Source organism: Lissotriton vulgaris, chromosome 10, assembly GCF_964263255.1.
Source record: "Lissotriton vulgaris chromosome 10, aLisVul1.2, whole genome shotgun sequence".
In the NCBI taxonomy this organism is placed as follows: domain Eukaryota; kingdom Metazoa; phylum Chordata; class Amphibia; order Caudata; family Salamandridae; genus Lissotriton; species Lissotriton vulgaris.
Window position 1 is genome coordinate 7,590,894 of NC_141698.1, and position 18,696 is coordinate 7,609,589.

The 18,696-nt window shown below is 47.9% G+C and overlaps 1 protein-coding gene across 2 annotated transcripts in view; it reads right to left on the minus strand.

Annotated features, from left to right (window-relative positions):
* HUWE1 (HECT, UBA and WWE domain containing E3 ubiquitin protein ligase 1) overlaps positions 1-18,696 on the minus strand; it is a 1,800,886-nt gene that overhangs the window by 911,450 nt on the left and 870,740 nt on the right. For both annotated transcript variants that reach the window (XM_086940169.1, XM_086940170.1), the window contains 4 exons: positions 7,797-7,964; positions 7,244-7,389; positions 6,899-6,965; positions 1,362-1,576 (listed from right to left, as the gene is read on the minus strand). In XM_086940169.1, the coding sequence (XP_086796295.1) occupies positions 1,362-1,576; positions 6,899-6,965; positions 7,244-7,389; positions 7,797-7,964 (596 nt within the window). The remainder of the gene's footprint in view (positions 1-1,361; positions 1,577-6,898; positions 6,966-7,243; positions 7,390-7,796; positions 7,965-18,696) is intronic.

Genomic DNA, 18,696 nt, shown 5'->3' on the forward strand with positions numbered 1-18,696 from the left:
TATTTTTTAATTTGATAAAAAGGGATAAAAGGTAAGTGCATTGGTCACAATTAATAAAAATAATGATACATATGTATTCACAAAACAGATTAAAAAGAAATTAAAAAGAGGTTAGATGGCATCCGGTCGACGCGTTTCGACAAGTACAATATGTCTTCATCAGGACTTTAACCATCAAAAAATTTCTAATACTCGTATAAGTGGGCAGCATACGTAGGCGGTGCTACAATTCTCTTCTATTTAGGCTATGATATAAAACACGGGATCACAAAACCCTGAAAATGGACTTTGTATATTCAAAGTGTGGGTTCCAGTCAACTGGTTGAACAGCACCATATAACTTTAGAAATGTAGTATTAAAATCCTAAAAGGTTAAGTAAACGTTGCTTGTTGATAGTACCCTCCTTTCTTGTGACGAGTAAAGTGACGAGAAGAATGGAAGGCCGAGGGCGTTAATATTGGGCCGTTGGTAGCGTGATGGCTCCTTTATAGGGGTGAATTGGACGCGGTACCAGCGTACACGCCTCGCTCGTCGGACATTCAGGGTAAAAGATAGTTGCTTTAGAGCCGGCTTGCTGTCGAGTACGGCTTCGATTCAAATGCATATAATCCTTTCTATGCGCATGCAAATCCGTGAGCGCTAAGGATAAACAGCAGCATACGGGTGTCTGCCAACAGGTCAGGTTGCGGGAAAGAACGACCTGGAGGATGTGTTAAGGCCTTCCCCGGAGCAGGCATGGTTTCGACCACAGAGAGCGCAGGCTCTCACCTGCATGGGATCAGAAACTAGTCTGTGGTGGCAGGCTGGATGATACCAGTCAGCCAGCACACTAAATACTGGTAGGTTTCTCAGAAGATACCTCTAAGGTGCCATCTGGATGCACGTCATAATAATCTAGTACTGGCAAATGTAACACGTTTGAGGCTTATGCCTCAAATCGGACCGCTTTGTTATTCAACTGTTTTACTGTGTAAAAAAGATGAACTTAAAGTACCTACCTGATCCCGGAGATATGGTTATTTTTCTAAATTGGTCTCAGATTACTTTTCAAGTGTGCGATCCATTTATGGACTCTGTGTGTACAACAAATACCCACCTCTCCCTGCTGATGAGCCTAAACTGCTCAACCACACTAACACAAATAGAGCACTTTGGGATTGTTAAAGCGAGCCCCAGCAAGCTAATAAGGGTTGCCAGGACTGTCTGCGTAGTATACCTGGTACACTACATGGAAAACCAGCTTCCTACACACAGCATATGAAACTAGAAAAGGTTCACAGTCCAAATGTCAACCTCACCGTTTAAGAGGTTACCTTGCTAAAATAATGACACTTCTGTTGCCCTCAAACTCACACTGTACCTCTTTAATGAGTTCCGACTGGCCCGCAGTGTAGCTGTAGTTTGCTATTAAGGTGGCGATGCCCACGTAGGATCTCACCAGCTCTGCCAGCAGCCTGAGGATTGTAGAGGTGGGCAGCAGTGGTTTGCTGCCCTTAGCCTTCTGCTTACCCTCCTCTGTGGAACGGTCGCCTTCTTTCTCTTTTTTCCCTTCTCTGGTGTCTTCTGGAGTAGAAGCTGCAAACGTAGTACAAGAGATGCAACTAATTTCAGAGACCTTAAATGCTGTAGTAAGAATGTTTAAAAATGTACGAATATCACATATGGCTATAACAGAATATGGGACATTTTAAACTCTGAATGAAAAACAAGTACATTTGCTACAGTAACAGATTCATTTTACAGTAGCCACAGCACAACCCTTGTGGGCCAAATTCAACGAAAAACAAAGATCAGAAAGATGAGCTTTTAAAGGGTCAACAGACTTCTCTACATACCATTTAACAAATTAAGACCACCAGTAGGAATAGATAGACTTGGTGGAGTGTTGCCTGGCCGATAATATAACATCCACCACATCAGGTGGGAGAGAGAGAGTGTTCAGGTTGCCCCATTCAAACTCCAGGCAGGACGGTGCAGGCACTGGAGGTTGGGGGGAGAACCTGCTCCTCAGACTGCGAGAGGAGTTCTACCCAGAGAGGGAGAATGACTGAGCGAAGGGTGCGACGAAAGGTGGAGGTGGTCTGTGTAGCACACCCTTCTTGGCCAATCCGGGGCGATCAATATGACTTGGGCCCGGTCTTGGCAAATCTTCCTCAGAACCCGAGGAATCAAGGGTATGGGAGGAAACGCATAAAGGAGTTGTGAGCTCCAACTCAACTGAAACGCGTCCCCCAATGCTCTCTGCCTCGGCAACTGGAGACTGCAGAATGACGGGCAGTGCGCATTCCAGAGTGGCCAACAAGTCCACCTGAGGAGTTCCCCACATCCGGAAGAGGGGTCGCACTAATACCAGATGAAGACTCCACTCGTGGTCAGCAGAGAACTGTCGACAGACTGTCCCCACGCACAGCACCCCAGCCAAATGATTTGCCATCAAGCAAATCCGATGATCCTGAGCCCAGGACCAGAGCCGCAACGCCTCCCTGCAGAGACGGTACGACCCTGCTTGTTGACGTACCACATCGCGGTAGTGTTGTCCGTCAGGACTTGAACCAACTGACTGCGGAGGGAAGGGAGAATGGCCTTTAGCATCAAACGCATCGCCCGCATTTCCAGAAGATTGATATAAAGCAATCTTTTCTTTGGAGACCAGAGACCCTTGATCTCCAGATCCCCTAGATGAGCAACCCGCCGTATAGTAGAGGCATCCGTTATCACTGTGGCCACCGATGGAAAAAGATGAAAGGGATTTCCGAGACAGATTGCCCTCCACGCTCCACCAAGACAGATCCGCTGCAGCTTCTTCGGAGATCTTCACTGACTGCCTGCGATCTGTTTGGATATCACTGCCTGCGGAGACACCACTGGAGCGCAGTCATGTGCCAGCGTGCATGGTTGACCAACAGAATGCAGGAAGCTAACAGACCGAGCAGACCTAGAACCTTCAGGACTTGAACATATGCTCCATCGTGAAACACAGGAATCATTTCCTGAATGTCGAGAATCCTTTGCGAAGGCAGGAAAGCTCGATACAGTGGTATCCAGTACTGCCCCTATGAACAGGTTGCGCTGTGAGTGCACCAGGTGAGACTTGTGTAGATTTATCGAAAAACCCAATTTGTACAACAGCTGGGTTGTTACCTGCAGATGATGACACACCATCTCTGGAGAGTGCCTTCAGAAGCCAGTCGTCCAGGTAGGGGAAAACCGGGATCCCTAACCTCCTGAGATGGGCAGCAACCACTGCCATGACCTTGGTGTAGACTCGAGGTGCGGTAGTAAGACGAAACAGAAGGACCGCAAACTGGTAGTGTTGCGAACAAACTGTAAACAGGAGATACTTCCTGTGCGAATTCAGGATTGGTATGTGAAAATACACATCCTGTAAGTCGATGGACACCACCCAGCCTTCTTGTTGCAGCGCCTAAAGACCCTGCGTTAGGGTGAGCCTCTTGAATCTCTCCTGCTTGAGAAACAGATGCAAGATTCTGAGTTCCAGGTTATGACGAAACCTGCCATCCTTCTTGGTAATCAGGAAACAGCAGGAGTAGCATCCCTGACCCCTTTCCTGCTCCGGAACCACCTCTATTGCACCCTTTTGTAACAGAGCAAGTACCTCCTTCTGAAGGAGAAGTAAATGATCCTCTGTGCAAAACCCTTGGCAAGGAGGATAAGGAGGAGGGAATTCCCTGAAGGGAAGGGCATAACCATTTTCTACCAGATCTAAAACCCAAATGTCCGAAGTGATCAATTTCCAATCCTGTATAAAATGGGTAAACCGGCCTCCCAAGTAACCTACATGATCCAGGATGGCGGATCTAGGGCTGCTTTCCTGCATTACCAGAAGGGGTTTGGGAGGTAGAGATGGAGGAGGAAGAATGTGGACGTCTGGTTCCACGAAGATGACCTCTGCCTTTACCGCGATAGGATTTGTACAAGGGGTTTTGCTGCTGTTGCTGCGGCTGTCTATAACCACGAAAGGAACACTTCCCGAAGCCACAGTATTGTCTATAGCCATAACCTTTCGCCTGAAACTGCAGGACCAAAGACTTCGCTGTGACCTTACTGTCCTTAAATCTTTGCAGAGCAGAGTCCGCTTTCTCTCCAAACAGTCTAGACCCATCAAAAGGTAGATCAAGAAGGGCAGCCTGTGCAGCGGGAGAGAATCCATAATACCTCAACGCATGTCTTCTTGTTGCAATAGATGAATCCATCACCCTGGCAACAGAATCCGCCGTGTCCAGGTCAGACTAGACCTGGCGAGCTGCAGCCTGTGAGTCTACCAGCACCTTACTCAGATTTCCCCTATCCAACTTAGGAAGAAGTTGTTTGGCAGAGTCCATAAGGGCATGAATATATGTACCCAACAGACAAGTGGCATTGGTAGACTTCAGAGCCATGCTAGTCGATGAAGACCTTCTTTGCAGACTGCTCCAACTTCTTGGAATCCCTGTCAGCAGGAGCCTGCGGAAAAGCACCCGTGGACTGCTTGGAACATGAAGCCTGCACCACTAAACTCTCAGGAGAAGGTTGAGATCAAAGGAATATCAGATCCCATGGAGCAGGTCTACATCTTCTGGACACAGACCTCAAAACTGCAGGAGGAGAAAGTGGATTGCGCCACACATCAAGGATTGGCTCGGTCAATGCTTCGTTGTAAGGCAAAAGTTGTTCAATCACAGAGGAAGGAGAATGAAGCTCCTCCGTGAGTGAATTAGGCTTATCCTCAGCCATAGGAAGCTGCAAATCCAAAAGTTTAGCAGCTTCCTTATCACAATATGATACAGTGCAACTTCTTTGGAAGGAGAAGCCTTCTGAGAAGCAAAATTCCACTCCGGGGAAGTATCAAGTCCACTTGCCTCACACAATCAGTCAAACAAATCTTCCGTATCACAAACTTCTCCTTCCTCTATCTCTTCAGCCTGGTACTGCTCCTTCAACAACCTCTGCGCCCTTCTCCTCGAGCGCTTCTTCGTTGTGAGTCGGCGGCGCCACACACAGCGTCGATGGCTCCGGAAGCAGCGACGAAGGAGAGTCCGCTGCAGTAACAGGTGCTGAACGATTAAGATAAGGTTCACAGGATGGAGCTGGGGACTGCCCATACAGCGTCAACATCCTTGGAGCCGGAAACTGCCAGGACGGCGCTGTTGACATAAATGGGGCCTGAGGATACTGGTGAGGCACACCCAAACTAAAAGTCATAGGACCCATGGAACCCAAAGGCGCTACAGAAGGGTACGAGGCCCTGGCAAACACGCCTTACATCGCATTTAAAAAATGCAATGGATCCGAACCGGGCCCTGGAGATTATGGGTCCTGTGCTGGTTCGAGATCCAAACGAGGTACCTCTGGAATCAGAGCCGCCGGAGCCACAGGCGCCGAAGGAACCTCATCATTAGCCGGATTCGAGACACCCATATGTGTCGGTGAAAATCTCGGCGTCGGAGACTGCTCCGGAGTCCCCATATATGAAGGAGAATGAACCGGAGTCACCAGCAGAGACATTGAAGGAAATGGACTGGAGAAGGCGGCCTCGAAGCCACAGCCTTCGACGACTGGCGCCGAGATGCATGCCTCCTCTTCTTTTGCATATGCTTCCTCTTGGAGTCGTACGAAGTCGAGGACTTGGACCTTTTACAACCTCTTTTTTCTTTCCTTGCCATATACAGCTTGGCCTCCCGTTCCTTCGAATTCATCTTCCTGCAAGAAGAACAGCCCTCGACTTTGTGGTCAGAAGATCATCAAAGACAGTCCTCATGAGGGTCAGTGATCGACATATGACCCCCGCATTTCTTACAGGGCTTAAAGCCAGACTTCCTCGGGGCAGACATGCCAAAACAGAGAGAGATACGATCAAAACTACAAAGTATCCAGCTGAAAAAATGGAGAGCCAAAGAAAAAACCATTAGCGTCAACAGCGCGAAAAAAAAAAAAAAAAAAACGGATATCGAACCGACATGGTCCTCTTATGGCTCCAGTGACGTCCTGCGAAACTGCGTGTGGAGCCATGGTATTGTGATGACCTAGTTGGCGTGGAGTGCTAGGGAAAGAAGTTTTCGCAGAACGCTGGCCCAGGGGCTATTCATAAGGTGAGGAATCCACAGCCAAATGTATCCATCAGAAATACCAAATTGCCCGGCTGACATATTTCAAACTACTAAATGGCAAATACAATAGGCGCTTTTATTGAAGTCTTAATGAGAACTTTGAATCACAGTAACTGTATTTTTTTGTTTATTTTGTAGTAATACACTAGATGGCCCTGATGAAGCGATAAACAGTGATTAATATTTCTCTACTGTGAAGAAAGAAAAAAAGATTGAGGCACTCGTTTGTTTACGTAACACTGCAGGGTCTGTTTGGAAGCATGGAAACGGTTGTTCGTGCAACTAGAAAAGGGTCTTTTCATGAAGTGGGGTAAGATTAATTAACTTAGTCACAGAATAATTTTTTCAATAAAGAGTGAGAAGTTCCTGAGCTACATCAATTAAGCACTGAAAGACTAAATGATGGCAGGGCCACTTTTTATACTATCTAGTCTTATGTTATTATCCGAGGTGAATGAAGCTGCAACTGGAGTATCTAAGTGGCACTAATTAAGCTATTGGGTGAAAACGCGAAATCTTGTCCCGCACATGGGGAAACATTCAAAACCTGTGGAAAGAAATATACATCAGAAAAGGAAGGAATAGACAAAGTATTAAAAACTATCTTTAGCTGCAACCCACAGGTGCTCAACCATTCAGAATTATTAAAAAATATCTTTCAAAAACAGACTTGGCATGGCTCAGAGACGGGGCAAATGGCAATGGGGAATAAAACAAAAATTTCTGGAACACTCTTGCCAAAAAATGTATGCCATAAAAATAAGATTGAATAAGCAGGTTTGAGATTTACCTTCTCCTTGGGGTGTTCCGGATGGAGGAGTGTCAGCTGCGGTGCTGTCTGCTGTGAAGACTTGAGCCTGCATGACAAAAAAAGAAAGAAGACAACATGAATGAACACGCTAGAAAATGCAGCAATGTCAACATGAGTGGACAAAGTAAAAAATGAATAAACAGGTGAAAAGGTACCACTACAGACAACAGTCACAGTGGTGACAAGGTGGAGTACAACCACTCAACATAACCAGAAACAATTATGCTTAAGAAAGAACAAACCGCGTTTAGGGATCAACATTTTCAGTATTCTGCCCTGCTTTTGGCAAGTCAGCATAGGACATCAGGCACCTGCATGGCTTACATTGATGGTGAAACCAGCCTGGGTGTCGAAGTCACTTCCCTGGCGTGTCAAGGAGCGGTACTGCTGGTAGACATCATCCCCCATGTCTTGCAGAATCTGGCTCACTTCCTGACTTGTCACAACAGGCTTGGGCTCAGACTTGTCAACTGGACAGAAAATTAAAGTATTAGTAGTCAAATAAACCACTTTTTAAATATATCATTCTTGACCTTTATATACCGCTGTCATTAGGATGAACTTTAAAACAAAATGGTGAAAGCAGAAAAGTTGTAAATAAGAATGTTACAAGCTACCTGTACAGCAGATTATTCTTCAGCTACCACCTAATGCTAAAAAACAAAATACTACTGCACTCTAAAGGAACCTTAGGATATTGTGGCTTGCCTTTTTTCGATGTTAAGCTTCCCTTGCAAACCTCCAGGGCAAGATCACAGGATAAATGACTAGGATTAAAAACTACCCGAAAACCTTATTCGTAACATGCAATAAGAAAATTGTAGTTTAAGAAAATTATCTCGCAAACACTGATGAACAGACTTAGTAAGTCACATACCTTCCTCCGGAGCATGGTATGCTGCCAGTGCATTTAGCATATCATAGATAACTTCCTTGATGGTTTCAGGGATGACTGGAAGTGGAGACTGCTTCACAGGCGTGGTTTTCACTAGCTGCACAGCATTCGGACCCTTGATCCGAAGATTCTCAAACTCATCATCTGAAGCTGTGGGCAGACAGAACTTTTGGTTACACTTTTCATGACGAACATGCAAAAGCTTTCTCATCTTAGCCATTTCTCTGCAGACATTAGAACAAGTTTTGAAAATTACAACTCTTCTCTCATAAAGGGCAACAGAGCAGTGATGGACAGAAATTAAGTGAAAGCTCCATGAAGGTGGTGTTAATGACAGCAGTTGGGCCTCCCTTTAATCAGCCAGTTAAGGTTATTTCGCCAAGTCTTCCCACCAATATTATCACTCATTAATACTAATCAAGTTAAAGCACTCCAAAATAAGAACTCCTCGCAGAAGGCGAGAAGCAACGCTGGTTCAGAGACCTCTTTCACGTCTGAGAGGTTACCTAATCTCCAGGCATTGATACCATATTCTCCAAGCTACCTTCTTTGTGCTCTGCATCATTCCACCTACTTCTGAATTCTAAAACTTTCTATGGACATGAACCTACTAAGCTTTCAAATCTAAGATTCTGTATTTGCTGTGCTAAAGAGAACATTATACAATCATTAAATAGCCACTAGGTCTCACCTTTGGTACCTTGTGTTTAGCTATGCATATTATCCTGAGTGCTGTGCCACCAGCTATACATCAAATAAACACACTGATGAGCACATGCATACAGAGACATGCACTACTCAGAGCAAACAGATGGCCGTTGGCACATATAGGTAGACACAGACCTGCTTACACAGGTACACTCATAGGGAGAAGGAACACAGACATACATGAAGAACAAGTTACTCACCTTTGGTAACAATGTATCTGGTAGAGACATTAGTTGTAGATTCCTGACCTTAGAATTTCTTCCAAGTGTTACTCTGGATACGGAGATTATTCTTTAGCAGTACCCTTGCGCGTCGTCAGGTTGGTCTGCTCCACGTCCATAGTCCGCATTGTGGGAGCCGGAATGATATTGCAGGACCCACATAGACGCTGCCCTGCGTGCTGATGTCAGTTCTTAACATGACCATCCATTCCAGAAGCGCAGAGCCATTAAAAGACACTGACCACTAGTGCATAAAATCTAGGGCCCTTTAGGGGAGTCCCTATCACTAGAAATCAGTTCGCAGAGCGGGGCAGTAAGGAATCTACAACATATGTTTCTACCAGATACATCATTACCGAAGGTAAGTAACTTGTTCATCGGAAGAACAAATTACTTACCTTCAGTAACCCATTATCTGGTATAGACCATCTAGCTACAGATTCCTTACCTCTGAATTTCTCAGGCATTAGGCTGGATCTGGAAGCTTTTGCTGAGTAATACCCCTTGCGTACGTCATCGGGTGGCTCCATTCACCTCCATGTTAAATCTGCGTTGTTCGTGTCGGTTAAGACAACGTGGTGCCTATAAAGGCGCCACCCAGGTGCGCTAACGTAAGTAGTTTCATTTTTTTCCACGCCAGAAGCGCAGACCCACGAAGTAACTGAAAGTCGTGTGCAAAAATAGGGCCCTGAAAGGGGGAAACTACCCCAATCCTACAATATCGGTCCGCAAAGCAGAGGTATGGGTGGGACTGTAAGGAATCTTCAGTTAGGGAGAGTCTCTACCAGATAATGTGTTACCGAACGTAAGGAACTTGTTAATCTGATAGAGACATCAACTGCAGATTGCACTTAATCCCTCAGGTGGCTGCTTCTTTACCACGGCATAACAGATCTTGATGCAGCGAATGACCCAGTACTTCCCTTCCCTTCTTTGCTCCCACGTACCCCACAAGGAGTTGGTCGTCCATCCAGAACTCATTTTTGCAGTAAAACACAAGTTACTTACCTTCGGTAATGATATATCTGTAAGAAACAGTAGTTCGTATTAGATTCCTTACCTTAGAATATCCCAAGGCGTCAGACTGGATCCGGAAAATTTGTGTAGCAGTACCCCTGCGCATCAGTAGGCGTCTGCGGCTCTACGTCAGTCGTCTGCGTCGTTGGCGCCGGGATGACGTCGGAGTACTTAAGACGCCGCCCGCGCGCGCGTCAGTTCTTATACACAGCTTTTCAACGCCAGAAACGCAGAGCCATGATAAAAACCAACACTGGTGCCATGAAAACTAGGGCCCTGAAAGGGGATGACCTTAACCCTAGATATCGGTTCCCAGAACGGGGAGGATGGGTGGGGCGGTAAGGAATCTAATACTAACTACTGTTTTACAGATCTATTGTTACCGAAGGTAAGTAACTTGTGCCTCTGAAAGAAACAGGTTAGTATTAGATTCCTTACCATAGAATAGATACACTAGCAATAACAACCCCGGTGGTGGGTCTGCGAACTAATGATCACAACAGAAAGTCCTGGAGAACAGAACAGCCGAAAAAGCCATCTCTACGGAATAGGCTGTCCAGGCAGTAGTGTCTTGCGAACGTGTGCAGCGAGGCACACAAAGCTGCCTGACCGATGTCCTGCAAGGGGACTCCTTGACCCAGGGCAGTAGTAGCTGCGGGGCCAGAGTGGAATGGGCACATAGCCCCACAGGAGGCTCCTTTTTAGTCAAGGAGTAACAGAAGCTTGATGCACAAAATGACCCATCGAAAGATGGTCCGCTCAGGCAACACCCATCCCTTCTTAGCGCCTACGTAACCAACAAAGAGTTGGTCATCCACCCGGAACTGGCGTGTGCGATCCAGATATGACAGCTCACGTTTTGGGTTCAGACGGTGGAGCCTCTCTTCCTCTTCGAGGGATGCGGAGGCGGAAAGAAGGTGGGCAAGGTGATGGACTGCCAGATGTGGAAGGCTGTGACTACCTTGGGGAGGAAAGAGGGTCGCGTCCGCAACACAACTTTGTCCGGAGGGACAGAAAGGAAAGGAGGTTGAGAATAAAGAGCCTGGAGCTCACTCACTCTCCTGGCAGAGGTGATGGCAACCAGGAATGCAGTCTTAAGAGTGAGGAGAAGAAGAGGACAGTTATGAAGTGGCTCGAAGGGAGCGCACATCAGATATGTCAGAACAAGGTTCAAGTACCACTGAAGCATCACGAAAGGAACAGTAGGGAACATATGAGTGATGCTCTTCAAAAACCTATTCACAACTGGGGACTTGAACAAAGAGGGCTGATCAGGGAGCCTTAAGAAGGCGGAAATGGCAGAGAGGTAGCCTTTGATAGTGCCCAGAGCAGAGTCCTGCTGGGCAAGAGAGAGAAGAACAACCATTTACAATGCAATAGGTCTCGCAGCATTAAAGTTTGAGTTACTGGCATTGTAAATGACAATGCTTTGCATTCATTTTTTTTTATTTGAAATTGGTATGTTTAGAGATAAATGGGGGGGAGGGGCCACTGTTCAATAGCTGACTAGCAAAGAAATAAAGGTTTTTACAATGGCCAAGGGACAAAAACACTAATGTGGAAAAGGCTGTGTCTAACACTTATACGTACATTTTCCCTGCAGTTCCTAAATATAAATACTTACTAACTATGACATACTAACAAAAGACATAGGTTGCTATAGTTTTTCCAGGTAAGTAAACATACACGACGTCCACTACCCACACTATTCTAGCTTCTCTCGTTACAGCCAGTCTCCGTTTCACCAAACTGATCTTGCGGACGCACAACCCACCTTATAAAATAAAAAGAATGGTTTCATCCTTTGGGCGTAAGGACTAAATCACTGGGACGAGGCTGGGGGCGGGGGCTGGCGTGGCTGGGTGCTGGGCCTGCCTGAGGCAGGGGGCTGGGCCTGGGCTCAGGACTGAGGCTGGGTTTGCCTGGTGCTGATGGACTTATTTCCCATATAAATACTAATATATTTTGTCTGTCCTGCAAATGGTGGTAGGTGAATTAGTTAAACGTGCAGCTAGCGGACAGACAACAGCCAACTGGTAGGCACCATCTGTTTAGGTGTGGTCTGCTCAATACCAGCTTCTCGTTTTTTTTATTTTTAACTGGTTCACTCTGGCCGGGATGCCCATCACAGTTTTGTTTTATGGGTTAATCTTGCCCGTGGTCAGTCCCTGTGCCTTCAATGTGCCAGATTTTTGAAGGTGTGTGCTTCGATCTAGTGACTGATTTATAGGACCGCCCGATTCTTTGGCTGCGTCAGATTCTTGCCTGGAGCAAGAATCTGACGCAGCCAAAGAAGTTTAACAAGCAGCAAGGGTGCAATGATGCGTTTGTATTGTAAAAGAGAAGCACAGAATGAAAATAAGGGCTGTTAATTTTTAATCTGTGGCTACAAGAAAACGGATGTTAGGACAGACACAAACTTAGATTTAAAAAAAAACTGTGTGCAGAGGAATCACATGATAGCTGTACGCAAAAACTATTTTACATTTATAAACATTATGCGATTAGCAGTAAAAGAGTAGATTACCCCAAAAAAGTGTAATTGGAACACTATTTTTGCCAGCAGAAACATTTGAGACATTAGCAATAGGACACTAATAATGCGGGTTTAGAAATGGGGTAGGGAAAACCGAATCAAAAACACACCAAAAGCAAAGCAGTTGCTACTTTGGAACAAAAAACACTAATAATGTGGGCTGATAAATGCGATAGCGAAAATTGAATGTAAAACATGGCCAAAGCAAAGCAGTTGCTTTAGCGGAGCAAAAACAACTAAAAATGCAGACTAAGAAATGAGATAGCGGAAACTGAAAGCAAAAAAAAAAAAACGCGAAGTGTTTTAAGAGGAGTCACGGAGCACTACTACTGCAATTTGACAAATGCCGTAGCGAAATCGAAAGCAAAGCTGTTGGTACAGCGGAGGAGTTGTTGCAAAACTAAACCATTGGCTCAAATGAAAATTTTAAGTCAACCAAGCTTCCCTTCAAGTCCCCATAAAAACAAGTGATGCATTCACCCACTGAGAAAACAGTAAACCGTGCCTCTTATCAGATCAGCCGGGGCTTGGCTCTGTGTACTCGGAGATCGACATGCAATTCTTCTGCAAAATGTAAGTGTCAAAAGGGACATAAAAAAAAACATGAGGCAAATCTAAGCTGCCAGTAGTGGTTTATTGGCCATAATCAAACACACTGCTCTCTATAAACACGTATTTCTGAGAAAACGTGGGAGAAGGGAAGCTCTGAAGCGCTTAGCCACACTGCAGTCACAAAGCCAGCAAAGGACAAGCCATGGCCACCAGGCACTTTCTCCAAACATTTTTATCAGTTAATGAGGTTGAGCAGAGCAGCTATTAACGTTGAGAAGGTGCCTTTAAGGAACAGGAAGGAAAAAACAAGAAGTGGGAGGGGTCTGAGGGGGGTACGAGATTAAAGACCCGACAACACCCTACCCCAATTGGACTAATGGAAAACACATAAGGGGTGCTAAGGTCAGTAGTGGCCTTGAATGTCTAACGTGTACTTAAAGCATAGAGGTATAGACTGTAAAAGTGAGAGAGGAGAACAGACGTGAACCCATCAGCCCACCCATTGGCGGCACTTCATCATCTGGGTTTAGAAAACACCAGCCTGGTGTCTACTAGGTGTCTCACCTTGAAGGGAATGCGAGTACAGCCTTTAAGAAACAATCATTGGGGCGGGAGGGGGAAGTGGTGGTCCAACTGGAGGGAACAGATGATGAAACGAGATATGAATGTCATGAAAATGTTGACAATGCCGAAAGTGAACGAGATCGCTAAAGTGAAAAGTGATCAAGATTGTTAAAAAAAAAAAAGCTCTCTGCATTGCGTGGCGGGGGGTGGCAGAGAAGCAGGGCACGTAGAGTCAAGCAACAAAAGACATTCCTATGAATAAATAAAAAACAACGAAACCCTATTCCACACTCACACTGACAATTTTAATTAAATGAAACTTTCAGGCTGGAGCGGCGAGTTTGTATAAAGTAACAAGCGGATTACCGGAATCAAGTTGTACAGTGAGGCGTTGGAAGCACGAAAACAACCCCTGCGGTTCCCAACACAGAACAGAAACAGAAAGCAGCCCGGGCTGAGAGTGAGAGGGCAGGGGCTGCCCGCGCATGGGCGCTCCGAGCCCGGCGCCAAAGCGGAGTGCGGCATCTGAAGTCCCGGGTCCCAGGAGGGGGCCCGGGTGAAGACCAGCACTGCGGAGGGAGCTCGAGAAGGACGAGAGAGACAGGGACACGGAATACGATGAAAGAGCCCAGTGATTTGGGGGGGGGGGCGTCTGTGTGTGCCTGCCTGCGTGTGCATGTGTTGTGAACAGCCTGCAGGAATCGGAGCGTGTGTTCAATCTATTGTCTGCTCTTGGTAGTCCTTGAAAGCTGAAAGGACAAACAATTGCAATAGACTCGCTTTGCGACAGCAGGCGCGAGACCTAAAAAGAAAAACCTCTGAAAGAGGGGCAGAAAGGGGATCCACAGCCTTTGCTGTGCCCCATGCCACAAATTTGTTCCACCTGCAGCCGTATACCGATTTTGTGGAGGGATGCCTGGCTGCCAGAATCACATTACAGACTTCAGGAGGCAAGTAAAATGGCCTCAACTGTCGCCGCTCAATCTCCACGCATGTAAGTGGAGACTGGACAGGTTCGGGTGGAGGACCGTCCCCTGCTGCTGCGACAAAAGGTCCTCCCGAAGAGGCAGACGAATCGGGGGATCGACTGACATGCCGAGTAGCTTGTGATACCAGTATCTTCGTGCCCAGTCCGGAGCCACAAGGATGACTTGGGCCCGGTCGCGCCTGATCTTCAGCACTCTGGGCAGTAGTGGTATAGGCAGAAAGGCTTACAACAGACCGCAGCTCCAGTCGCGACGAAAATGCGTCTCCGAGCGAGTGCCGCCTTGATAATTCCAATGCGCAGAACTGATGACATTGCGCGTTCTTTTCAGTGGCGAATAGATCTAACCAAGGCTCTCCCCACTGCTGAAAGAGACCTTGCGCCACTTCAGAATTCAGACACCATTCGTGATCCATCATGCACCTGCGGCTGAGTTGGCCGTCCTGGCGTTCAGGGAACCTGCCAGGTGTTGGAACCACCAGGGTGATGCCCGGGTGTTCCACCCATTGCCAGAGTCGCACAGCCTCCTGACAACGGGTCCACGACCCCACCCAGTTTTTTGGAGTACCACATGGCGGTGGTGTTGTCCGTGAACACCTGCACGACACTTCCCCGGACAGAGGGGAGGAATGCTGTAGGAGAGTAGGGTCTGCAATCCTATGATCACCCGGACTTTTTGCTTTTGTTTCACTGGTTTACGACTTTCTCGGGCTGTGGGCCTGCCAATCAGACCCACAGCCTAGCTGTTCTCTCGCTAAATTGCTGTGTGTACCCTAGGTGCATTACCCAATTGGAACTGGGCCACCCTGTCAGACCCTGTAACTCAGGGCATCGGTGTACCCAGGGCCTACCAGGGGCTGAAGCATGTATTATGCCACCCCTGGATGGCCATCTAAATCTGACAACTGGCTGCACGACAGCTGGGGCAACGTGGCGTACTCGCCCGTTGCTGTAGGTATAGTATCCCTATACCTAACCTTAAAATGGACACCCGAGTTCCTATCAGTCACTCCTATGGCAGGCCTTGACAATCCTGAAGGCAGAGTGCATGGTACCGTGTGAATTGGGCTCTGGCACGAGCCGAGCCCGGTTGCAGCTTGCGGAACCAAGACCCAATGGCTGTTCCGTGATAACGCGTATCATATCGGTAACTTCGGTATCGCGTTATCAAGACATGTCGAGTAAGGTGTCATACGAATCGGGATGCTGCCCCCTCACCAATTCTGGCGACGAGGTTAGCATTCCGCCCTTCTAGAGGGACACGACATGTACGTAACTGTGACCCCCGGTTAAAGTTAACTGAAGCCTCAGCACCACTAAATGGACGCTGCCACCACAGACACGAGTCTGACCTCCTGCTGCTGGGAGTCCTTCCAGCGAGGAGAGCTTGGACAAAGGGTTTCCTGTCAGGGGCGGTGTTCGCACCGTCCCAGACAGGGTTTGTGTATTCTGGATAGGTAGGTCTTTGCAAGAAGGTGACTGCGGAGTGGCACCCCAGTGCTCACTACGCATCTGCCGGCTAGAACCAGTTCCAGGGGCGCGCAGCCCCTGACCTGGGGAAAGTCCAGCAGGGGGAGAGGGGTGTAACTACCCCCCTTCCTGGTCCCACCCCTAGGGCAGGACCTAGTCATGTACCCACCCTTTTCTTTAGGATAAAGGCCGGAGCGGGGACCCTTCCAAATTAGATCATCTTTGAATCAAGAACTACTTTCTACGAAAGGACATTCAAGACTCTTCTCAAGATTTCTCCCTTGTGGCTAAGGAGTAGTCACCCTGCACCCGCAGGCACCATCTAAGAACTCTGCGGTTTGCTGCACGTCCTTCCTCAGGAATCCGACTGCCCAGCTCGACGAGAACCGGCTTCCCTGGCACCTCTGACCTCTACCCACATCGTCAGCTCAGCTGAGATCTGTGGGTGCGACGAGACCTCGAGGGACCGACCATCATCAAAACCTGCACGCTTTCTTAATCCAGCACGACCACCGAAGGAATCCTCTGGTGAGTGCTCTGGGGTCCGAGAAGCCCCGATCCTGAGCAGCTCCAGCACCGAAGTGCAGCCTCCCAGCATCTCCACGATCTGCGTGGGGCCCTTCTGCTCGCCGCTCAGCACGTTGTCCGATCACTAGCCGCTGGCTTGTGATCTCCTTGACGACATCCGACAACCAACGCTGCTGGTCTGGTTGCTCCAGACCGGCCCTTGCTCCCTTTTCCTAGAGGAGCACCCCGGACCCTCCTGGTCCACTCAAGACGCCATTTTAGGCCCACCACGTGGCCCTGAAATCTGCCAAGGCTTGTTGCCCCAATCCTGGGCCCAGCGACGCCGACAGCATCAACCTTCGTGGGACAGCTCGCACCTCCATCCTGGTCGCCAACAACGCCTCCTGGTCCGTGAGACTGCAGAGCCTAGCGTCGCCCACTCACCTAGTCGAGGTGACGGCCATCCGGTGCCTTCCTGGTACCCTCCGACTACTGGCTAGTAGTACGAACTTGGTCCCCTCTGCTTTCAGGTATCAACGATCTCTGATCCAGGCTTGGATCTCTACGAACTAATCTTCACTGGTCGCCAGCCAGCAACTCCTTCCTTCCGGCTCCTGGCTCGTCAGCGAAGACCCCCGACGCCTGTAAGACTTGTGCAGCCGCAGCCCTTGTGGCTAGGTAACTCCAGCATTTCGGTGCCCGCATAGCCTCCTTACTTAAGGGTCCTGAGTCCCTCGCTTCCGACTTGCCTTATCGGGTCCGCCCGAGACCACTAAACTTTCCGTGCCCTCGGGCACTTGTATTGATTGTGCACTTGAAGTATTTTCCTAAGAGTTTTGTTCTGTGCTTAGTACCCTGTCCTCAAAGAGTACAGGGCTGTTGTGATTCTAATAAATATACTGTTTATTTTCATAACACTTGTGTGGTGTCCTTTCACTTGGTGTTCAAGGGGTATGTGATGGTATAACAGCTGGCTTAACACGCCCTCTAGAGTTTAGCCCGAAGACTGCTCGTATCCACGCTACTAGGATAGCTGGTCTAAGGTTGACTTACAACCAATCACCATAAGGGTCGTTTGGAACGATACATAGTGGTCACTAGAATAGGGAACACTGCATATCGGGCCAACTTCTCACATTGGTGAGCAGCGGTTGGGATTTGAGCTTGCTGTTGTTTTACCACGCGTATCTTAATAATATCTTGTGAAAGATCGCATAAGTACTCCAGGTACATATAACTTAGCTTAGAATACTCTGAGTTCTACTGAACCAGCTGTTGTAGCTCCTCAAGGCTTAGCACACCTTGGCTACAACTCTTAGCAAGGGATCAGTAGGTAAACATATAGTGTAGGTAGGTGCATCACTTACACCACACTAGAAGCAGCATGTCAGACAAAGGAGGAAACTGAGTCTCCCCTTGTGTCAGTCGACCTTCCACAGGTCACCTCCAGATATGCTGCACTTAGCTTTCAAGAGATGCGACAGATCTGTCCATCTCGGAAGTTAAAACAGGGTGCAAACCCTACCATTCTGTTTCTGATTGGTCTCTTGGAGACTTATGATGCAAGGAGGGCGGGTAACACCGACCCTTCTCATCCAGAAGTGGAAATGCCCCCCCCCTCGAGGGAACCACAGGTGACCCTGACCTTATCCATCTCTCTGCAGACGGTGAAGGGGAGGACGAGGAGCCAGAGACATCTGGGGACGAGGCAGACAAAGGTCCAGTAATAGTTAGTCAGCTAACACAGGACAACTTAAGCCAGGCACGAGAATGGTACTAGGAGACCCCTGGGGCCTCTCTCGGGCCAGCTTAACATTGGGAACGGACGAGTTAGGTCTCTGTCGAGAGGCTCTAATGAACAAGTTACTTACCTTCGGTAACGATATATCTGTAAGAAACATTAGTTAGTGTTAGATTCCTTACCTTAGAATATCCCCAGGCGTCAGTCTGGATCCGGAAACTTTTGCGTAGCAGTACCCCTGCGCGTCGGTAGGCGTCGTCTGCAGGCGTCCCCTGCGGCTCCGCGTCCGTCGTCATAGTCGTGCGCCGTGATGACGTCGCTGGAGTATATAGACGCCGCCTCCGCGCGCTGACGTCAGTTCTTTGTACACAGCTTTTCCGCGCCAGGAGACGCAGAGCCATGAGAGAACCAACACTGGTGCCATGTAAAACTAGGGCCCTGAAAGGGATGTCCTTAACCCTAGGTATCAGTTCGCAGAACGGGGAGGATGGGTGGGTTCGGTAAGGAATCTAACACTAACTAATGTTTCTTACAAATATATCGTTACCGAAGGTAAGTAACTTGTTCATCTGAAAGAAACA